Source organism: Lissotriton vulgaris, chromosome 10, assembly GCF_964263255.1.
Source record: "Lissotriton vulgaris chromosome 10, aLisVul1.2, whole genome shotgun sequence".
Lineage (NCBI taxonomy): Eukaryota > Metazoa > Chordata > Amphibia > Caudata > Salamandridae > Lissotriton > Lissotriton vulgaris.
In genome coordinates this window covers 979,931,863-979,956,647 of record NC_141698.1, presented here as the reverse complement: position 1 = coordinate 979,956,647, position 24,785 = coordinate 979,931,863, and the positions used below count along the sequence as shown (strand labels likewise).

At 44.8% G+C, this 24,785-nt stretch overlaps 1 protein-coding gene across 1 annotated transcript; it reads left to right on the top strand.

Annotated features, from left to right (window-relative positions):
- The first annotated feature begins 19,224 nt into the window (after window positions 1-19,224).
- Window positions 19,225-23,666, top strand: LOC147689100 (uncharacterized). The gene is made up of 2 exons (XM_086939863.1): window positions 19,225-21,047; window positions 23,528-23,666. Exons 1-2 carry the CDS (start codon window positions 19,225-19,227, stop codon window positions 23,664-23,666), a joined length of 1,962 nt encoding a protein of 653 aa, XP_086795989.1.
- Window positions 23,667-24,785: the final 1,119 nt, after the last annotated feature.

Sequence of the window (24,785 nt, the reverse complement as noted above, 5' to 3'; positions counted from 1 at the left end):
AGCCAAGCCTACGCCACTGTACCTCGCATCAACAAAACCACCATGGGAGGCAGATCCTTCTCATACCTGGCTGCCAAAACATGGAACTCACTCCCCGCCTACCTTCGCCTCACCCAGAATCACCTAGCGTTCAGAAAGCAGCTTAAAACGTGGATATTTGACAAATAATCCTCCTCCCCTTCCTAAGCGCCTTGAAACCCTCTGGGTATGTAGTGCGCTATATAAATGTTATGACTTGACTTGACTTGACTTGACATGAAAGTGGGACTTTCAGTTCTAACAGCCCACTGGAGGGTGGCTCTCGTTTTCAAATAACAGTGAAGTCTACACACAAACCCAATGGAGGGGAATACAAGTTTGAAAAACAACAAATACCGCAATGCCTTGCACGAACACACCAGCACCTAATTAACTAATATAAGAAGGCGTGCATGAGCGCCCAGGAGGCTGAAAAACTACAGAGTAAAGGCGGAAATGTTGGCTGGAGAAAAAGAGTGAACTTCACATCGCCTTTGAGAAAGGAGAATGTTTCTCTGAAACGCGTCAGGCAGTGAAAATATGGGAGTACTTTGAACTAAAATGCCGGCTTCATCTGGAATAAAAGTTGTTGTGCAACCTACCTGATTTTGAGTGCAGACTTGTGCAAGGGCAACCTTTTGGAAATATTTACACGGCAGGTCCAGCCGTGGAGTCGACGCACCACCTTAAAATGAAGGGGGCCGGGTTTGGAGAGATTCCAGATCGACGAAAGCAAATGCAGGTACCTTAATTTGATGAAAGTGGGACTTTCAGTTCTAACAGCCCACTGGAGGGCGGCTCTCGTTTTGAAATAACAGTGAAGTCTACACACAAACCCAATGGAGGGGAATAAAAGTTTGAAAAACAACAAATACCGCAATGCCTTGCACGAACACACCAGCACCTAATTAACTAATATAAGAAGGCGTGCATGAGCGCCCAGGAGGCTGAAAAACTACAGAGTAAAGGCGGAAATGTTGGCTGGAGAAAAAGAGTGAACTTCACATCGCCTTTGAGAAAGGAGAATGTTTATCTGAAACGCGTCAGGCAGTGAAAATAAGGGAGTACTTTGAACTAAAATGCCCGCTTCATCCGGAATAAAAGTTGTTGTGCAACCTTGTTGTTGCAAGGGCAACCTTTTGGAAATATATATATATATATATATATATATATATATATATATATATATATATATATATATATATATATATATATATCTCCAAACTCACTGCTCATGCGATCCTCAGCCTAGCAACGCTGATGCCGTGGATGGTAGCAGTCACCATACTGTGTATCTTCCACTGTTTCCGTTCACATTTTTCGTGATTGGTTCCCAGGAAAAAACGGCACATCGGGTAAGTCCAGCACAAGAAAAACTTTATTGTGCACTTAACAACTAAAGACGACGCGTTTCGGTGTGTAGCCTTTATCAAGATATATATATATTACCTACTGGCGGTCGCCAGTAGGTAGTTATAGTTAAGACCTATTATGCAAAGGAAATCTGCAACATTCTATCGCCATTAGCTTTGGCACCGATTGATGAATCTTCTCGAAATTTTCCAAACTTTTGGACAGCTCAGTTCCGCTCCTTCCCTAAAAGGTTGGGGGTGATTCATAAAGCGGGGGCCGAGAAAAAAGGGTGGTCCCAAAACGTGTTTTCCCCATGCAATTTCCCATAGGACCTTTAGCCACGGCTACAGCCCGAACGGCTGAACGAAATTACACCAAATTTGGCAAAGAAGTAGTCCTCAGTTCAGACTTGTGCCTTTTGCTTAAATGGTGTTAATCTGTTCTGCAGTTCCTGAGAAAATTACAGTTAAAGTAATTTATATATCTAAGGGCGCTGGGGATCGGCGGATTGTGCGACGATTGTCATCGTATTATAAGTGCACCGTCCCGATCACTCACTTATTGCTAATTGCTTGTCAAGCGGTTGTAACCATTCGACATCCAGGAACTGTTGGCAGCCATTTTGTGCCTCGGTAGAAGCAGCGCTGAGGAAGTCAGTGGAATATGTGTTGAAATCTGAGAAAGGGGACAGGGAAGAAATCATTTTACCTTCTAGATCTGCTTAGGGCGTCCCAGAAGGACCCCAGGGCCCATATTTAAAAAGAAAAAAAAATACCAGCAGATGCGTGTAGGGTGCCTGGACTGTGCCGTAAACAAAATATATATATATTTTTTTTAAATAATTTGTCTCCGGGGTGTGAAATACCAGGGGCAAAATTATTACATTTTATGTGGGGCCCAGAGGGGCCCCTCAGCCTCGGAGATCATAAGCCCCCGGGGCTAAAAAGAAAACAATGTTGGGGGGAGGGATCGGAGGTCCTCAAAGCCGCGGGGACCATCACCCCCGGGGCTTTATGTATTGTGAGAGGGGGACTGTGTGGCCCCCCTCCTGGATCACTCAGGGGCCCGTTACCCCCGGGGCTACAAAAATAATCATAGCTGGGAAGGGGGGCTGTAAGGTCTCCAAACCCCCGGGGACCACCACTCTCGGGGGCTTTATGTATTGTGGGAGAACCAGCTTTTGCAGTGTCCCGGGGTGCCCATCCCACCCTCTCATAGCAAGGAAATCTGTTCTCTCTTTCAAAATCTAAATGAGATTGCTTTTCCTCACGGGGAGCTGCATGTTAGTAGCTCGTGATGTGGAAAAGTAATGCCGGCTCCCAAACTCGTAGAAGTTGTGCATCAAAGGCGCTGGAGTCGTGTACCCTACAAATTATGAGTTGTGCATGCAGGGCGTGCACACCAGGGGGCCGCACTGGGTGCTGCGGTGGGTGCGCAGCTTTTACTTTTTCCGTTAAAAAATAGCCCCTGTCAGTTTTTTCTAATATTCCCAGGGATCGTATCCCCCCGGGTCTTATAAAAAATGTTGGGGACTGTGAGGGGAGCCCCCACGGTCCCGCCGGCTTCCCGCGTTCTTCGTGAGCGGCATTGCTTTTCCGCAAGGGGAGATGCTAACTTGCACGTGGAAAAGCAATCTGCTTTGGATTTTGAAAGTGAGAACAGATTTCACTGCTCTGTCTTTCAAAATGCAAACTAAGTTTGCTACGGGAGGGTGGGAGCCGTGAGAGTCCCGCCCTGTCACTGCTGGAGCCGGCCCTCGGGTGTGGCGGTCCCCAGAGCCCTCAAGGGTACCAGGCAGAGGGCCATGAACCCTGCCTATCACAATATACAAATTCCCGGGGCGTGGTGGTTCCCGGGGCTTGGGGGGCGTTGTTGAGGCCCAAAAACTTCTAATTTTGTAGAGGGGGGGCCTTGGACGCAAAAGTGGTGCAAGGGGGTTGTAAATCTGGAACACAGTGTTTTGTTTTACTTTGCTTTCCTTTTTGTTTGTAGAGGATCCCGGGTTAACATGACAGTTTTTGTGCAGCCAGTACCATTCAACCCTACCCCCAAACGTCTTTCTGCCTGTTACCATAGTAGCAGTTCATGGAAACACTTACATGAGTACAGAGGTTAGAAGTTCACCACACTATGGGGTCGATTCCGATTTGGGGAAAAAAACGTCCATACGATTTGTATCCGGAGCCCTCTCCGTACGAATTGCACCCGTCCGTCCGAGTCGCGAAGTACGATCCGTATTCCGTGAATCCGTCCAAATCGTCGCGATCCGTACGTATTGCAAGGCTGAAACCGTGAACCGTACGACTCGTACACATACCGTACGACTCGTACACATGCCGTATGACCTGACGAGTACGATCCGGACCGGGGTATGAGGACGCAATTCGTACGGTCCACGTCAGGTAAGGGCAAGTCGTACGGAAAATCACACCGTACGGTCCATACACCCCATGATCGCAGGGGTACGCACCGTACCCCTGCGATCATGGGGTGTACGAGACGTACCCCCATTTTACGGTTGGTGTACGATCGGTGTAGGAGCTGTACCCCATGTACGATCAGTGTACGAGCCGTACCCCCATTGTAGGATTGGTGTACGAGCCGTACCCCATGTACGATCGGTTTACGAGCCGTAGCCCCATTGTACGATCGGTGTATGGGGTACAGCTTGTACACCGATCTTACAATGGGGGTACGGCTCATACACTGATCGTAGATGGGGTACGGCTCGTACACCGATCGTACATGGGGGAGGGCTCGTACACCGATCGTACATGGGGTACGGCTCGTACACCGGTCGTACACCGATCGCACAATGGGGGTACGGCTCTTACACCCCATGATTGCAGGGGTACGGTGCGTACCCCTGAGATCATGGGGGTTACCCACCGTACTCAAGGGGGGCCGTTCCATACCTGTTTTGGCACAAACTCTGCTTTTACGATTGTTTTCAGCTCCCGTAGAAAAAGGGTTGTACGGTGCGTACTCGACACGTATCGTACTTGCCGGGTCGTAAAAACCAGCCGCGAACCGTACAGATGTTGCGTACAGCGGCTTCCGAGGGAGAATTGTACGGAGATTAGAGTTGTACGGTGTCTTGCACGACTTGAACGGAGTACGGCTCCTGGTACGAATCGTACTTCGTCGTACGTACGGGGGCGTTGCAGGGTACGATTCGTACGGGAAAAACGCTCCGAACGGCTATTCGGAGCGGTTTTTCCCAAATCGGAATCGGCCCCTATGTGTGCTAATGGAAAAAGTTACTGTGCTGGAGTTTTAAAACTTTTCCATAGGAAGAGTTAGTCATAGCTATATACTCTGGTAAAGATCTGGTAAAGAGTTAGCCTCAGAGATAGCATAGTACATACAAATGAACACGTATATTTTTGGTTTATTTTTTTGTACACTCAGGATACTATATTACAAAAGGTTCCACTGTAAGGAGGTGTCTTGTGCTGTGTTTTTTTCCAAAGAACTATATCCCATGCATTCCCACTGCATAGCGGTGAGTTCTCAATATTTGGTATCTACTCTGTTGCACCCCATTGACTTGCAGAGTACGGAGGTGAGTGTTTTTCTTGATAAGTCAGAGGCAGATTTTGAAGCTCCTTGCGCTACTTTTCCCATGTTGAAAGTGACAAAAAATTGGCGCAAGGGGTTGTACATCTGCCCCTCAAACTGTTGTAACTTATCTATTCTCACTGGCCGGAGATAATTGTACATTCCTACGCAGTGAAGCTGCTGCACACTACCCACTTTCTCCTTTTACTGATGACTTGTCGTTGTTTCGGAAACAAGCTTTTTTGCTCACCTTGTGCCATTGGCCTGATTCAAAGAGGGTGCACTACGTGTCGAAGCAGCTTTCTCAGAAGTTGTTACGATGGACATCATTGCAGAATCCTCGTACGTTGAGTTTTAGAGGTGTTGGGGGAGACGCCAATTTGTTAAACACAACCTGTAAGATAAAAAGGAAGTTAACCTTGTGTGTAATTTTTGTATCAAAGGAGAGAGGAAGTGAGAGAGTGACTGCAAAGAATATTCACAGCTCACCTTTCTGTCACCGGTGTGTTTTTCACCACGTGCCAGGACATAATGCACCCTGAAGCTCTACATCTAAAAGATAGTAAAAGAAGGATGTTATGATTGGCAATTGTTGCTATCTTAATGTGGAATTGAATAACACCAGCCTTTCACACACGTTCCCTTTCACATTTAAAAGAACTATTTGTATAGTTTACATTCCGGATGTTTGACAAATTATAAAAACGTTCCTGCTATTGGAAAAAAATGTATACATGTAATTTGATACACTATATAGGACTGCGTTTGTCTAAATCGTTGCAACTTTTTTTAATCCAGTTTGCTGCACCCAATCGTCTCCCTCCGATGTGCACCCAGGCCTCACTGCTCACCTTTTCGTGGACAGGACACCTTCTACATCATGTAGTCTTGATGTGCCACTAAGAAGTCTCACGTGTGGCGCCGAGTCTTGATATCGATATGGCTAACAACATACTTGTGCTCCCATCATCATCATCGCAGGTTCTTCACCCACTTAGTCCTTCCTGTGCCACTAACTCAGTGACCAAAGAGGCCATGCACGTAGTGGTGGGCCCACTGTTCGGTGGTTCGGGCCTACATGAGGCGTCCGAACCACCAGGAAGGGCCATCACAGTGCTTGCGATGGGAGCAACTCTAAAATGGCGTAGAGCACGTGCGTCCCGTCTTTTTTATTGGCAGGGTCATGTGTGTAGTGAAGCATGTGCTGGAAGGGTGTGGTGTGGGTGTATACCAGGGATGAGGGAGTGTGTGTGTGCCTTTCTGACAACTAGACCTGGAACTAAGAAATCACTACAATGGAAATCTGGGCAATGTTGCGTTTTGTTTGTTCCTGGTAGCATAAGTGGAGTGGGCTGGCCTGATGTACGCCAGTGCTGCGCGAGGCTCTGAACCATGATTCTGGAGCTATGGGCGTGGTCCTGTCATGAGCTATATGAGAAATCAAGTGATTCGGTTATTCGTTTTATAGTGCTGACGTCACCCGGGTCTTAAAAGCAAATGTGTCATTATATCTGTAAAGTTCCACAACTTGGCCAACATGGAAGGTACGGCGTATCACTGACTTTATATTCGTTCATAGTTGCACACATAAAAGATGTTGGACATGACGTATTTCTGCGATTATGAATGTTTATAGTACATTCAGTGGAGTGTTCTAGCTGTAGTTATACAGGGCTGTGAAAGGTTTAAGTTGCAGTTTCTGGCACATGAAGGGCAGCTAATATATATATACATATGGGGTCATTCAGGTAGAGTGAAGAACTTGATGCTGGAAATCAGTGTTCGAGTATCGGAGTTGCATCCACATCCTGTTGTTGTAGAGAAATGACATAATCTATGCGTGCCTGAAAATGTACTGTAAATACGGTGCTTATGTAAATTGCTGATATACTTTTGGGTTGACTTTGCGCTATATAAATATGCTTTAAAAAAGAAAAAAGGAGGAATAGCCCACTCGGACTATCACAGGTAAGATGCTTGTGCACGCTATTTATAGTAAAATATAATGTGGTAGGACCCTGGGGCAGCATTTTAGAAACATAATAAATACACAGACACAGATAGATAGTTGAAGTGGGTATGTTTAAATTAATTATATTTATTATTATATTACTTTTAAATTAATTTTAAGACATTTAAAAAATTCGATATTTTGACAGGTCTTTGGGCGGAGAAGTTTATATAGGTGTGATATGTGGTGCCCTGTTTTGTTTAAGTTTTCCATTAGTTGGAGGACAGATGGGGTGAGGCGGCTTAGGTTTGCTTTTATGATCGCTGTTTTGATGGTCAGGAAGTTGTATAGTTCCGCCTCTGGAAGGACGAACCTGCCCTTTATGGTGTTAAAAGTGAGCGGTTTGCCTTCCTCTTCTAGGTGTGCTGGATGTGAGAGGCCTAGCGTGCTCCACGTCTTTATATCCAGGGGCTTCCCCCTGTACTTTATTTTCGGGTTAGCCCATAGTCCACCCATTTCGAGTTTTTTAGGCTTACCTCTAGTTTCTGATCTACCTTGAGGAGGGCACTTCTTGTTATCTTGAATATTGGGTTCCTTTTTAGTGACTGTTTGTTGGCTGGGAGGAGGGTTAGGGGGTCTGAGTTGTCTTGGATGGCTTTTTCCAGGGCCAGCCACGTTGGTGTGTATTTCTGGCTTTGGGTTACCCAGTGCAATCCTTGTCTGGCTATGCAGGCTGTCAGAAATGATTTTAGATCTGCCACGTTAAAGCTTCCTAGTTCTTTCCTTAGTCTAAATTTTTGGAGGGCGATTCTTGGTTTTTTGTCCATCCAGATGAATTTGTTCAGTGCTTGGTCTATTTTTTTATGGAAGTCTTCGGTTAGAGCTAGGGGGAGCATACTGGCTAGGTAGTTAACTATAGGTGTGGCCATCATTTTGACTGTTTCTATTCTTCCCCACCAGGTGATGAATTTTGGGTGACCATTTTTCCAGCAAGTCTCTTATCTTTGTCAGTGTACTCTTTTCGTTTTGGTCTAGGGTCGTTTTTAAGTCCTTGTCAAGTTTATTCCTAAGTATTTGATCAATTTTGTTTGCCACACGGCTCAGAGTCCCCTATTACTTCTTTGATCGTGTGTACATTCATGGGCATACACTCTGACTTGTCTCTATTTAGTTTGTACCCTGAGTGGGAAGCGTAGGTGTCGATGGTGCACATGAGTACGGGTGTGGACACTGTTGGGTCTTCTGTAACTATCAATAGGTCGTCTGCGTATGCCGCCAGTTTGGCCATAGTTTTGTTGATGGAGATGCCTGCTATGTTCTCGTTTGTGAGAATGTCTTTGATCAGGGGTTCTAGTACTAGTAAGAATAGTAGTGGGGATAGCGGACATCCCTGTCTAGTTCCTCTTTGGAGGTCGAATGGGGGTGAGGTTGTGCCGTAAATGGCGATCTGAGCTTTTGGGTTTTTGCACATGGCCATGACTCTTCTAGCATACGTATCTCCCAGGTTGTATGCTTGCAGGCACTCTTTTAGGAAGTGCCAAGACACCCTGTCAAAGGCCTTTTCTGCATCAAGTGCAATTGTTACTGCTGGTTTTTGTGCGTGTGAGCAGTGTTCTAAGACTTGGCACAGGAGTCTGGTGTTGTCGCTAGACATTCTGCCTTTCATGTATCCTACTTGTGTGTTGTTTATCAGTTGTGGGAGCACGCTGCACAGCCTAGTAGCTAATATTTTGGCGTATAGTTTGTAGTCAAGGTTAATGAGTGATATAGGTCTGTAGTTCTTTGGCCATTATGGGTCTTTACCTTCTTTCGGAATACCTATAATGTTGGCTTGTGCCATTGTTGTGGTCACTTCACCAGCCATACCGCAGTGTTTAAAGGCTTTCGTTAGAGTAGGAACTAGTTGCTCTTGGAATGATTTGTAGAAAGGTGCTGTGTAGCCATCTGGGCCTGGGGCCTTGTTATCTTTTAGCGCTTTGATAACTGTCCTAACCTCTAGTGGCTTGATGTCTTGACCTAAGGCTCTTGCTTCTTCATCTGTCATTTTTGGCAACTTCAGGCTCTCTAGGTAGGCCATTGTTCGCTTTGTTTCGAGTCCCTCATCTGTTCTATCTGTTGTTTGACTTGTAGATATATTTCTTTTTGTTCAATATTTAGTTGTTCCTCTAACTTTTCAAACTGAATAATATCCTGATGTACTTGCTGCTTTGCTGTTTCAACCTCATTCATGACTATTGCTGCTTCATTTTCAATATTTGGTTGTCCCAGTGGATCTTCAGTCAGTAGACCAGAACTTTGACAGCTTTATGAACAATTCTCAAGCTATTTCAGAGGCAATTGTGCCTTCTTTTTCAATCTCGTCATTTAACATTTGTAGGTAGTTGCACTAAAAGAATCTGCATAGCAGTCAAAATCTCCAACTAATTCTGATTTACTATGCCAATGCTTGAAGAGCTGCAGAAGTGCTAAATAGAAACATTCTCTCTTATCTGCAGTTTCACAACTCATTTTCTGTGGTTAATAAGATTCCCTTTCAAATGTTTCACTAATGTTTCACTAAACATCCATCACATCCAGTCACTGCATATTTTTCTTCTTTTATATTTTCTCTAACATTCTTTGTAAATGTATAATGTTGAAGTATTTCATACAGACATAGGTGTTCAAGATGTGGACTCCTTTTAGAATAGTATGTATCCAACATATTAGTTTTGAGAATATCAGTACTTTCTGGTTTATATTGTGCTAAGTATTCGATTTCTTGTAAAGACTTTAACCCCTTCCGTGCTCATGACGAGCTCAGCTCGTCATGAGGCACGGTTGAGCTGTGCTTATGACGAGCTGAGCTCGTCATGAATAAAGGAGCTTTCAAAAAAGTCAGCAACGGAGGGGAAAACCCTTAGCAGCCATGGTGTTAATACTCTATTTTGTGCGGTGGCACTACATAGACCTAATCCAATGATTCCTCTGGACTTACAATATAAACTGGCTGAGCTCAACCGATCCACACATTCAAAGGATCCAATCTCTCTATTGGAAAGCATTTTCTAGCCAAAGCTGTACAATTTTTTGCTAAGACTCTTTTCTGCTGAAATTTCTTCTGAAATTTCTTTCATCTCTGACTTTTCAGATTTGGTCATATATGCTATAACACAATGAGCAACAGCAATTGAAATATTAGCAACATACTGAAGCTTCTGTTCTTTTTAAGTTATATGTATTCTTGGGAGATTTCCGAGTTATGGTATGCCTTACTGCTGAGAAAAAACTATTAACTCGTCCTTTAGAAATTATAGGACGTGGGAATCCAAAAAGACATTTTGCGTAAGATTTCCCTTTACATTTCTATTTCTGTCTGCAGTATTTTCCACATCTATGACTTTGAAACAGTAAAATGAGTTGTCTCAAGCTCTTCTCTCTTCCATCTCTTGGAATGGCACATGTGACATACTGTTCAATGAAAGACAAAACAGTTTCATCACTATCTGTTCCAAATGTTGGTGCATTTTTTATCCGTAATAGCATGTATATATGAGGAGAACCTCCGGCTTGGTACTCATTTCGCGAAAAGAAATCAGTGAGGACTCCAAGAGGTGGAATTATTTTATTACAGATAAATTACATATTAGCTTGAAACCTGTGGTTAAAAAACCTGCAAAAATGTACAAGATCCAAGGAATAGAGTTCTCCAGCAGTGTTCACTTGATTGTTTTTAACATTTGAATTTGCTTATCATAGAAACTCAAGTAAATCATCCCACATATATTCATTACAGCTAAGTGTTACAAGCCATGTAGGTGTATTTAAGTTTTTTAACATACATGTAAGCTCACTATGACGGCAATACCAATATTCATAGGTACCACGTTGACACACCATCCAATTAATTTAGTGTGATTCTAAATCTTCATCTCTTTGTTCAACTTTGTCCATGAATTGATTTTCAGAAACATGTTGTTGAAGATGAACTACGGTTTTTAATATATGGTTCACTGCATATGAAAGTGCAGACAAATCACTTTCAAACAATAGATGACATTTATATGGAGTGCACTGCCATAATCTTGGATCTTCACAACAGATACTTGTTGATCAGTATTCTGAAGCTGGAATCTGTACATCTTGCTCACCAAATCGTCCATCTTCTCCAGTGGGGAATAGCTGAGGAAAACAACGAGCTTCTAAACTTTTTCCTATGCATTCATAGGAGTTCCCTTTGCTTCATTTATTTGAAATAGTTCAGTACTATTTCCTATAATTTCTTTCGAATGCAGAGGATGTATTGTACAATGTTCATACATTTCTTCAGACCTAGACTTATCCACTTTTTCAATTTGGCCACTTGACATTACAGTTTCACCTTCTGAGCATATTACTTCTTCATCAACAATGACATTTTATAATACATCTAGGGCCCGATGTAGGTGGCCGTTTAAGGCCATTTACCGACCAGTAACGGCCGATTTCGGCCGTTACCGACCGGTAAATGGCCAATCGGTATGTAGGAGCCTAAATCCAAGGCCACATGTAGGTAAATCTACATTTACAGAATCAGTAAAATTACTGATTCGGTAAAATACCGAAGCGGTAATTTTACCGATTCTGTAAATTCCATATGTAGGCGGGACTCTTCTGAGTCCCAAAGGCCTTAACGAATCGGTATTTTACCATGAAATCCAACTTGATGGTAAAATACTGATTCCGGTGTGCATGCACATGTGTGCATGCACACCTATGCCATGTGGCAGGCAGACCTGCCCCTAGGGCTTGTATGCCTGCCACATGGCACCCAATCCTGTTTAGGGGGTGCCAGGGGGTGTCAAAGTGACACCCCTTGCACCCTTGTGAAATTCGGTATTTACCGATTCGGTAAATACCGAATCGGTAAAGCCTATTGATTCCTATGGGCTTTGAAGCCCATAGGAATCAATAGGCTTTACCGATTCAGTATTTACCGAATCGGTAAATACCGACTTTTACCGATTCGGTAAAAGGGAACATCTGGATTCCCTACATACCCACCCCTCAAATTTACCGATTCTTAATTACCGAATCGGTAAAATTCGGTAATTTTCGGTAATTAAGAATCGGTAAATGTTACTTACCTACATCTGGCCCATTATTCTGTATTCTATATTAATCTGGCAAGAGTTTGTAGATGGTAATAAACTTTGAAAAAGCATTTTTATTAATATCTATAAACTCTTGCCAGATTTTCCTAGACTTTGTTGGTACACCATTTACTAGCTTAACTACTGGCTCATTTTCCTCTCTCTACACCAACATTTTCAATGCTTTTCTTAAAATCTAATGGCAAAGTACACAACTTGTTCTTTGAGACATTTTTGCAAATCTGTCGGTGGCAGCTTACCTGTTTTAGGCTCCATACAAACTATTGCCTGAAAAGGGTGTACAAATCTAATAAGAATAGACTCATATACATTTAAATCTGCCAATTCCTGGGGAATAGGTACCAACTCTAAGCTGTTATGTACTGCTCTAGCTGGCATTTCAGTTTCTTCTAATTTGTTTTAACAATACTAACAAATTACTTGATCACTACCCAAGTCAAAATTAATTTCTACAAAAAATGAAGATAAAATTGCTGCCACTTATCATTTTTTTTTCACTTTTTAAATATAAATTAACATTCCTAGTTTGACTTTTATAGTAAGTACGTCAACAACAAATACAAATATCATTTGTTTTTTTAGATGAAACTGTTAAACTTTGTAATTTCTTCTGAAAACTCATCAATACTAATCTCTTTATTTTGATGTTCAACACCTACACTTATCAAACTCTCAGTTTCCCTACAACTCTCTTCTGAACCAAAACAATGGAACTGGATATCATCACAAACGTTCTGTTTTCGCTGCCAGGACCTGTGAAACATAAATAATATAGATGTCTAACTTTTTAAATACCATGCACTGACCCCTCACAGCATTCAGGGACTACCCTAACTGTAACTTGTAAGTATTAAAAAGGAAGGCTTATGCCTGGGAAGACGCTTATTTTGCCAGGTTGATATGCAGCTTTAAGGCTGCATACCCAAGCTGTAGGTGCAGGCCTGAGGGCCTTGAAGTTGGGTGCTTTGAGTATAGTCCTGTACACCATACCTCTTTCAGGAAGTCAAAGGCCTTCTAACACTCCACGGTCCTTATGACCTTTTAGGATGCATCTTTGAATTGAGCTCTGTCAGGGGGGCTACAATGGTGCCATAGCCCTTGACAAGACTCCTTTAGTAACTTGTCAGATCCAAGAAGAATCTGGTGTGATTTTGTCACTCAGAGGAAATCTGATTGATCTCTTCATACTGTCTTATATTCGGGATGAGTTGGACTTCATCCTCCTGGACTGCTTGAGATAAGACCTCTTCTAGAAACCACATGGCCGTCGATGATGTGAAAGCAAAGCAAGTCTTGCCCTCAGGAAGGAGCCCCTGAGGAGAAACAAGTCACAAAGTAAAAAAAGAACTGTAGTTTGTGAAGGCGGGCTTCAGGATATGGAGACACAATACCAGAGAAAACATCAGTGCCTTCTAAGAGAATTCCAGGACCCACGATACTTCACAACTAATGATGGCAAGAGTGCTATGAATAGAATCTGTGCTGGAAAAAAACAGAGAAGAAGACTGTCATCATCACTGGAGAAAATCACCTAGGGAAAACACCAAGAGCGAGGAACACAACAAATCCATTGCTTGAAGCATTGCAATGCAAGGAACAAATGGATTATTATTATTGCTTTATTTAATACATTTTACATAAAAGAACAGAAACCCAATACAGTATATAACTGCATTGGCTGGCCAGAAGACAAATCAGAAGTAATCTTGTACAGTACATTTATATATGCCATACAGAGAAAATTAAGTTTTATGGGGTTATAAGTAGGGCTCCCGGTTTTCCGTTTTTACGGATTTATACATATAAATACAGACAGAAATGGATATTTCCTTTGTCTGTATTTATATGTATAAACGGCAAAATACTACTAAATGTTGCTGCGCGCTCTGGCCTTTATTTCGCGGGCTCACCTGCCTATTCTTCCTGCTTGCCTGCACTACAGATGACTGTTTCCCTGCACTACGGACCACCAGGTGTGAAGGCGCCTTACTGTTGCCACTGTCGGCTTTATCTCTGCGCCAGCCCGCCGCCATTCCTATTCACAAGATAAGTCTCTAACAATCGTAATTGCGGCTCTGCTTGAAGTTAGGGTGACCAACTGGCATTGGTGCAAATTCAGGACGGTGAGTGTAAAAATTCAGGACAAAGGGTCAAAATTCAGGACACAAATTCAGGACAGTAGGTCAAAATTCAGGACAAAACTTCAGGACAATTGGATAAGTTTTACAGACACATCAGAGGTCGCGCAATAGTATATAAGTAAGCCTAGCCATATCCAAACATATTCAACCATTTGCAAACCTATCCATCATGTATCCTTCCATCTATCATTTTACTCATCCATCCCTTCATTCATCCTTTCACTCATACATCATCCATCCATCCACCCTTTCACCCTATCCATCTGTACACTCATCCATCTTCTCTTCTACCCATCCATCCATGTATTCACTCATCCATCCAGCCATTTACCCTTTCACCCTTCCAGCAATCCTTTCACTTACTATCCATCCACCCAGTCACTCATCCTTCCAACCATCCACCCTTTAAGTCATCCATCCTCCCTTTCTCTCTCCATCGACCCTTTCACTTAGCAATCCTCCCTTCCATCCATCCACCCACCCACCCACCCATCTACTCATCCACTCATGAATCCATCCATTGACCCTATCACGCATCCATCCTTTCTCTCAACCATTTATCCTTTCCCTACACTCATCTATTCATCCTTTTATCCATCTACCCTCCCTTTCACTTACTCATCCGTCCTTACATCCACCCTTGCACTTATCAGTTCATCAATCATCCATCACTTCACTCATCCATCCACTCACTCACCATCCACGCTTTCACTCATCCAGCCATCATTTTACTGATCCATCCACCCTTTTACCCATCCAGCTACCCTTCCACCCATACATCCAGCTATTTACCTTTTCTCTCTTCCATCCTTCCACTCACTCACTCACCAATCCATCCATCCTCTCTCATTATCCATCTATTCAATCTTTCATTCATCCACTCACCCTTTCACTAATTCATCCAGCTATCCACCCATCCCTTCACTTACTCACTCGCCCACCTTTTCATATTAATTTTGAGCTAAGCCTTTCTGAGAAGAAGCCCATCAAGAACTTCACCCTCACTGCAGGAGCCTTTCCAGGAGTGGGACAGAAGCCACCCAGGGCAGAGACAGGATCCACCACAGGGGCGGACAGGATCCATCACAGGCGGGGGAGCCACCACATGGGGGGCACGAGCCATCACTTGAGGGGGAACGGAATCCTCCAGGATGGACACAGGGGTGGGCATGCAGTATTCTAGTATCATCCTGGTCTGTTTGAGGGTGGGGTAGGGCTCCTCACCCCCTCCTGGACAAGACAACGAGAAGACAGGCTCTTTTGCCAAAATGTTAGCTTTTCCATCCCCCACTGTGATGTACACTACTTAAAGGAGATGCTCCAAGAGAACTGATTTAACTGATTGTCCTCCATACTTTGTTAATCAGTGTGGGTGCAATTGTGCCATTTCTTTACTTTATTACATTACAGACTGCATGTTTGAAGAACCGCTCGCTCTGTGAAGAGAACCACCTGCTGCCTCGGTGTAATCAGAGGGCCGGTTCTAGGATGTTTGGGGCCCTGCAGAAAGGGAATATGTGAGGCGGTGGCCCCTCTTAATTGCAGAGACGCAGGGCTATTTGCATCTGAATAGATGCCCCTGCTCCTGAAGCCACAGCCCCTCCCTCTCAGTCAGCTTCGAGCACCTCTTAACAGCTCATCAAGGGCTGGAGGTGTGAGGATTGCCATCCCACTGTGCCTCTACAATGCTGCTGGGTATCTGAGCTTTGGAACAGCCTCGGAGTTAAGAAGGGAGGTGGGTGGAAGCTGTGCCCGGTTAAAATTACGGACAAATGGCGTCCGTTAAAGGATCCTTCACGACAACGGACAGACGGCCGAAATTACGGACTGTCCGTGAAATTTACGGACGGTTGGTCACCCTACTTGAAGTGCGTGGGCTGCACAGTTGGGGGCATCACCTCGGCTCTCAAAGCACGGGCAGCGGGTGGAGGAGCGACTGAATCACCCTGGGGGCCCCTGCACTGATTTCCCTGCCAGGGGCATGTGAGCATGTATGGTTTCTCTGCCTATGAACTGGCCTTGGAGTTGTGTTTATTTACGCATTTCTCCAACCGTGATTCTCTTCTCCATCATCCCGCCTCGCAGTCTACCTCGATTGACCTCATGTTGTGAAGTACCCCCACCAGGCCCTCACTGCCCCCACCCCACCCCTCCTCCCCCTCACAAGTCCCCTACCAGCCCCCTTCTGAACTTGCCCAACCCAGGAGTGCACAAGCACGGGTGCTTTTAAAACACGAACTTGAGAGGCACCTCTTTTATTAGATAGCTCCCAGAAGCTTTCCTATCCTTTATTGGGGGCTCGGTGTCTGTTTAAGAGATTCCAATGTTTATAATACCTTAGTGCCAGGGGCGGGGGGCGGTGCGGGGGCGTCCGAGGTGGTCTGGTCAATTAATTTATTTTTAAGTTTGTATGTCGCGCAGGACGTTGTTACCATCGTGTAAAAGAAACGGGGTCCGGATGGGCACATTCAGAACACTGGAAGTGTGTGAAATAGCAGGGCCACATCCACGTGGGATTTCATTGAAGAAAGATGACAAGAGAGAAAAAGCGCAGAATACATTTTGTAAACTTGTGTAACGTTCAGATGAGTTTGGAATAGAATTTCGCAGTGCCACTGGGTTGCGGGGTGAAATGCAGCCCCACACTCTTGATGTTCATTGAAAAAGCGTGCCATAGGGCAAGGCACGCACCCAGTGATAAGCACGCAGTTGCTAAACATAAATCTTTAAATGGACTAACTTGGTGAAAATTCGGTGTGCGTTCAAACCTCTTGATGGATGTAAAAGAAACTCAGACATTTATTGTGCATGTTCCCCTAGAGAAATGTTTTAACATACAGCTCACTTTAGAGACAGTTTTTGAATACACATCCACATGAGAGTAAATCGGAAGTGACGTGTGTATGTATGGAGGGTGGAAGCTTCACACCAATCGCGCTTTTGCCTTTAGCGTTCATTGATTTATTTAAGGTTTTTGTGGAGCGCAGCCCACATCACGCTACCTAAGAGAACTTTGCATTGTAGTGATGCAATGAGGAGAAACTAGTGAGCATACATACATAAAGACTGTATATTTTGAAATGCCATTTTACCCACACGTACTCTAATCCCAGAGAACAGGCTGGATTAGAGCAGCAAACAGACATTCTTGGATTACAGTGGCACCTGTTCATTGCTAGACATTAAGATCTAATCTAGAAACAATGAAAGACTACGGAAATTGTTATGTGGGATGTTCCAGAACCACAATTGAGAACCAGGCATGTCCAAGGTGTGAGATATGGTAACTGTAATTTTGTGTTCAACTAGGAGCGCTTTCATTCCTCTTGAATGTGCTGTTTGTAGGGACCTTTCTCAGGACGGAGGAATGCTATTCCACATCTTGGTTGCTGCCCAGAGAAGGATTGGTGAAGATGGTTGCGCTTTTTGAATTTAGGGGGCTAGTGTGCATTGTCAATTTAAATAAATGCGGAAAAATACTAGCTGTAGCGGCGTCTTTTTCTTGTGGCAAAAATAAATGTGGTAAATACAGAAATAATGCCCAAAAAATAAGTATGGATAAATACAGACGGAAATGGCAAAAAAATAAATACCATAAAACCGGGAGCCCTAGTTATAAGCAAAGAAGAAGCATTATTATGCACACCCCAAGCGCATATAGTTATATCAAGTTGACATAAGCAGCTCTCCATTCTGGCTAATACATGCCCGTATGCAGCAGGCTAGATCATACATCAGCTCTTAATAGACCTAACTTCCCTCAGGCTTGCCAGTTTCATTTCCCACAAGGTATTGCTGGCATAAGCCCCAATAGCCTGTGGGCCTGCTCTGTGGGGTGAGGAGCCCACTATAGGTGTCTGGTTGCATGTAGCCAAACAGCATATGCCTCTCCCATTCAGCTTTTGTCGGGATTGGACCTGTGATCCAGCGCACAGACACCCTTCACTTAGCAAGAAGCAGTTCTACATTCACCAGTCGTCTGGCCTGTTTACATATGGTTTACTGTAACCCAGTATGGCAAGCAGTGGATCTGAAGCCAGCGAAAGACCGTGATCTTGTTTATCGTACAGAACACCTTGTCCCAGAAATTCAGCAATCCGAGGCACAGCCATGCCACGTGTAGATACCCTGCCTCACCTCTCCACAGTGTGGGCAGGCCAAATCGCTTCAGTCTTTCTGGACTGTTGTAAACCCTATTAAGGTATTTAAAATGGATAAGTCGATGTTTACCATTAAGTGAGATGCGCTTAGTTAGCTCCAGGCAGTATCTCCAAATACCATTGTCGATTATCATGTCTAAGTCGCTTTGCCAGTCCCGTTGGGTCCTACTCTGTGTCGATTTCCCGGAGTCTTGTGTCTTATTATAAATAACAGTGATTATCTTAGTGGGGGGGGGGGTAATTTTATGGCAAGACCGGAGGCTCCTATTATGCTTTTCTTATCTTGCTTTATTACACACAGCAGCCAAGATAAGTAAAAAACTACAGTTCCCAGAGGGCCAGGGGACAAACTGGGCCATGGGACTGAAAAAACGTGAGAATACATTAGCCAATCACAATGAACCTATGAGATAAAGACCCTAACTGACTGCGCAGCTTCCTCTTTTCTTGCTGCTCGCAGTCAGATAAGTGCCTTTATCTTTGCTCTCAGTAATTTTATGCTCTGTTTGCATTTATTGACGTTTATGTTCTATTTTCATTGAGCCTGTTTTAGCGCGACCTCGCGCTAGTGCTTTCGCGCTGTTCGCGCGTTTCTTCACGGAGCTCCGGCGCTTCGCTCTTAATCCCCCCTTCCCCCCCCCCGTTTTCGGACGCTCTTGGTAGCGTCTCAGCGCGCGCGTCTTCGCGCGCCTTCTGACCTCTTTCTGGGTTCTTTACTCCTCCGGTCACCGTCCTGGGGGTGCCTGCTGTTCCGCTTCGTGCTCCAGCCTCTGTGCCTCTCAAGCTCCGTGTGAAGACGTCGCTTCACGCTCGACCCAGCCCACAGCTTGTACACGCCCCCGCTCTGTCCATTAACCCTCGCCTACCTCCTGAGTGATATTTTGGCTCTCTCTCTTCACAGCTGTATCATGGAACGTGATAGTTCCTCAGAGGAAATCCCTTCCCAGGAATCTCATTCTTTTAAAAGGGATTTAAATAAATTCATTAATAATTCAGTGGAATCAGCTGTAGAAGTATCCATGAAGAGAATGTCTAAGAACATGGAAAATTCAATGTTAAGCATCATGTCCAAAATGTTGGCCCAGTCTGCGGGGGAAAGCAGAAAGAAAAAAGTGGAATTCTCTGCTCAATCTCGTGCCCCTAAAAAAGCGTCTTTGATTAGCGAGTCTTCCTCGCATTTGACTGAGGACTCTGTTCCTCCCAGGCCTCCTTCTAAGGAGGGGTTTGTTGGCTCCGAGGGTAAACGTAAACAAAAAGAGAAACATGCAGAGTCTCCTAGGAGAAAACTGGTAATTTCCACTATATTGGACACAGATGACGATGATGATGATGCTAATTTTGATGACGCTGACCAATTGTTTGACCTGTTCGATACTTCTGACCCTTCCCCCCCTCCTGCTAAATCTCCCAAATTGGATTCTTTTTCATTTGAGCCTGTTTTTGACTCTGAGGGTTTACCCATGTTTGACCCCTCCACTATTCGTCACCCTAATTCCACCGAATGGTTCCCTTCTCACCATGTGGGAGAATATATCTCTGCCAGGCTGCGTCTCCCTTTGGAAGCACCGGTAAGAGCTAGACTTAAATCCGAATGTCCCAAGCCTTCTCTTCCAGACAAAATTACGATGGTCCCTTCCATCGACCAACCTCTCCTCACTTTCTTCTCCAAGTTCGGCAAGGACCCCCGCAGAGGGGTGGATAAAGCTTGGACCACTTGCCAAGACAAACTATTGGATATTGTGGGCCCTCTCGCCCGTATCTTTGATTTAGCGGAAGCTGCCCGCTTAGAAGGTTCTGAACTTTCTGCAGAAGATGTTTCCAAATGGGCCCAACGCGCCTTCTGCCTTTTAGGAAATGCCAACTCCGCTATCACTCATGAGCGCCGTAAAGGTCTCTTAATTAAATTGGATCCTAAACTTTCAAATCTGGCTCCCATGGATCCTGGCCCTAAGGCGAATGGTCTCCTCTTTGGAGATTCTCTGGTTCGTGACCTTAGTAGATTTGTTTCTACTTTTGCTTCTTTGGACAAAGCCCAACAAACAGTGAAGAAGGTCTTCGCCCCTCGGGTTTTTGGACGGGCCGGCAGAGGCAGGGGTCGCTCTTCCGGCCGTCCCTACAACCAAGGCTCCAGAGGTTCGTACAACAACAATCAGGACTACAAGCCTCAATTCTATCCCCAACGTGGCCGCGGATTCAAAGGCAAAGGTCAACGAAATTATCGTCAAAACTCCAACCAACAAGGTAAGCCTTTCTTCTTCCCCTCCTGTGGGGGGTCGCTTAAAACTGTTTCTTCAAAAATGGCACACAATCAGTTCAGATCCGTGGATCTTAAACACGGTTCAAGGCTACCTGATAGAGTTCCTTTCCCCTCCCGTCCAATCTTCTCTTCCTCCCCCTCTCGTCTTTTCAACTCTGATGGCATCTCAAATTTCAAACGAGATCGAAGCTCTTCTCCTCAAAAGAGCAATTCAAGTTTTTCCCTTCGACTCCTCAGGCTTTCTAAGCTCCATTTTTCTTGTTCAGAAGAAGAACAAGAAGCTCCGCACGGTCATCAATCTGAAATGGTTCAATCAGTTTGTAGTTTACCGCCATTTCAAAATGGAGACCATTTTACATTTGAGAGACACTCTTCGTCCCAACGACTGGATGGTCCGTCTGGACCTTCAGGACGCATACCTCACGGTCCCCATCCATCACTCTCACTGGAAATTTCTTCAATTCCAGTGGACAGGTATCAACTATTGTTTCACCTCTCTTCCCTTTGGCCTATCTTCCGCGCCCTGGTGCTTCACGAAGCTTTTGAAACCAGTGGTCGCCTATCTTCGATCTCTTGGCATAAGGCTAATTATTTACCTGGACGATATCCTTCTCATGAATTCAGACAAACAGTGTCTCCTTTCCGACCTTCTTTTGACTCAGTCCCTTCTCTTAGATCTGGGCTTTCTCATCAACAAAGACAAGTCGTCTCTGACTCCTTCTCAGAACATGGAGTTCTTGGGATTCCTGGTGGACTCTGCTGCAGCGTCCCTTCGCCTTCCCCTTTCCAAGGTTTCCAAGATCAAAGCGGAGATCCTATCTGTTCTTCAGTCCTCTCTTTTGTCCCTCCGATCTCTTGCACGGATCGTCGGCCTTCTCTCTTCTTCCATTCAGGCCATCTTTCCAGGTCCTCTCCATTATCGTGCTCTTCAGCGACTAAAAATCCGTCATCTTCGTCAAGGCCTTGCATATTCAGATCTCGTGGCACTAGACCCCGAGTCCCGCACCGAGCTTCAATGGTGGATAGACCATTTAGATGCGTGGAACGGGCGCACTATCTTCGCCACGGCCCCAGATCTAGTCTTAGAATCAGATGCAAGCCTGTCGGGCTGGGGCGCCCGGTGTGGACCAATCTCGACTGGAGGTTCATGGTCCGCAGAGGAGTCAAAATTGCACATCAACTGTTTAGAGATGCTTGCAGGTTCCTTTGCGATCAAAAGCCTTTCCAAAAACAGAATTCACTGTTCTATTCTCCTCCGCATGGACAATGTTTCTGCGGTCCGCTACATCAACCATCTTGGCGGAACACGGTCCAAACCCCTGGCGGACTTGGCAAAGAGTCTATGGGAATTTTGCCTCGCCCATCATCTTTCTCTGACTGCCGAGTATCTCCCTGGAGATCTCAACAGCGTGGCGGATTGGCACTCGAGATTTCTTCGAGATTCCAGCGATTGGAAGCTCTGTCCATCCGTTTTCCTCTCTCTTTCCCATCTTTGGGGCCCTTTCTCTATCGATCTTTTTGCTTCCCGTCTCAATTCCCAATTGCCCCGGTTTTACAGTTGGCGCCCGGATCCCCTGGCCTTGGCGACAGACGTTTTCCTGCAGGATTGGTCTCGTCATCTTCATTATGCCTTCCCTCCTTTTCTGATGATCAACAGGGTTCTTTCTCAGGCTCGCCGCCAGTCCTCGTCCCTGGTTCTAGTTGCCCCCTTCTGGCAGGCCCAGGTTTGGTTTCCGACTCTTCTCGAGATGGCAGTGGACTTCCCGGTCCTTCTTCCCTCTTTCGGAGACCTACTTCTCAATCCTCAGGGCGATCAACACAATCTCATTCTCGATTCCTCCCTGCAACTCTCGGCCTGGAAAGTTTCCGGCCTTCCCCTTCTGACGTCCTCATTTCACAAGAGGCTTCGTTCTTTATCAACCAAGCTTGGGCTCCGGGAACCTCCAAAGCATACAGATCCGCCTGGTCTCTTTGGACAAGCTGGTGTTTGGAAAGGGACCTCGATCCCATTTCAGCCTCTCTGTATTTCATAATTAACTTCCTTGGTTCACAAGCCAGTGCCGGTAAGGCTTATCGCACCATCAATCTCTATCGCTCTGCCATCTCACTATACCATTCCCAAATTGATGGTAAACCAGTTGGTGCTCACCCTATGATTTGTCGTCTACTCAAGGGTGTCCGTTGTGCGAAACCTCCGTTGGCTAAGTATACCTCTTTATGGGATGTTACAGTGATATTTAAATTGTTTAATGATTGGCCAGACAATGCTGTTCTTTCACTAAAGATGTTATCTGCTAAACTCACTATGTTACTGTGCCTAGTTTCCATTAAAAGAGTTTCTGATGTTAAGGCTCTAGATGTTTCTGCTCGCCAATATTCTCCTTCAGGTGTGCTGTTTCAGATACGCAGACGTACTAAGACTAATTTGGATTCAGTGTTTTATCCTTATTTTCCAGCTCATCCCAAACTGTGTGTGGGACAATGTTTAAAAGTGTACGAACACCGAACTGCTGATCTCAGAACGCCCTCTCATTCTCAACTCCTTATTTCTTTTATTAAACCCCATCTTCCTGTCTCTTCTCCCACCCTGGCCCGCTGGGTACGTTGGGTCATGTCTCTTGCCGGTATTGACGTCTCCGTTTTCGGGGCTCATTCGGCCAGGGGAGCCATGGCTTCTACAGCCTTTTGGTCTGGCTCTCGCCTGGAAGACATTCTGAGATCAGCAGACTGGTCAAATGACAGCATATTTCGCATGTTCTATTGCAAACCTGTTCATACTGTGGCTTCTGATATTGTTAATATGCTTTAAACAAGCATAATAGGAGCCTCCGGTCTTGCCATAAAATGTAGATTTTTCTAGTATTCTTGACGGAAAATCTTAATTTTATTAAAGACACGGAGGCGAGTATTATCCCGCCGCAACATTTCTTAACTTCTGTTCTCCCTCCCTACAGCGAATCCAGCCTTGCCACCGGCTTCATCTTAGAAGATCTACCCTGCAACTTCTTCGATCTTCTCCTGCAAGTGCTCCGATTCCAATGCTCCCGGATCCTCCTGGACGCCTGTTTGGTCTTCTCCCTTGGATTCCCCTGATGCAAGACTTATGTTCCTGGACTTTGGCTATATCCTTAATTTTATTCATTTTCCCCTTGTTTAATGACTATTCTTGATCTGCTCGCCAGCGAAAAGAGGAAGCTGCGCAGTCAGTTAGGGTCTTTATCTCATAGGTTCATTGTGATTGGCTAATGTATTCTCACGTTTTTTCAGTCCCATGGCCCAGTTTGTCCCCTGGCCCTCTGGGAACTGTAGTTTTTTACTTATCTTGGCTGCTGTGTGTAATAAAGCAAGATAAGAAAAGCATAATACTCGCCTCCGTGTCTTTAATAAAATTAAGATTTTCCGTCAAGAATACTAGAAAAATCTACATTGCAGGATACAAGTGATTGAAAGGCTCTCCATGGGTTCAGTCAAGTCTTCCCCTAGGAGGTCCTGCAGTGCATGCCTAGCTCTATGGAAGTGATATTGCTCCTTGGGGGAGAGTACATGGTCCTCTGTAACTATGTCTTTCCACTGACGTGCCATTCCGTCATGGAACAGGTCACCCATCCTCAGAATACCTAATTGTTTCATTGCGCCAGCTGCCACTTTATCATGACTGTTCAAGAACCAATGACACCATTAGATGGGTATCCGAGGAGACTACAAAAGGGCACCTGCATGTCTGTTTAACAGGTTGTTCCAAGCATGGATTGTTGTGTTTACGGAATCCAATATACCCGCTTTCTGTTAGATATGCGGTATAACATCTGGGGAAGTGAGAAGGGGCTAGCAGCGACTGCCTCAATATGTAAGTGTGGCAAGTTCTGCGACTCTTGAATCCAGTATTGGGCATCCGAGCTTTGCGCCACTCTGTAGCAGAGTTCCAAGTCAGGCACATTAAGACCACCCATCAATTGGGGAAAACTCAGTGTATCCCACTTTACCATGGCTGTTTCCCAACCCAGGCAAGTTAAATAAGTAATGAGTGGAGAACTACCAATGTCCGACTGGGGAGAATCATCGGGATATTCAAAAACAAGAACAAAAATCTCGGGAGTACAATCATTTTCATTAAAGAAATGTGCCCTATCAACAAGAGAGACAGGCGGATCCACCTCGAAACATCATCCTTCAGTTTAGCAATAGTCCTCCCATACTTCTCAGATAAAACTA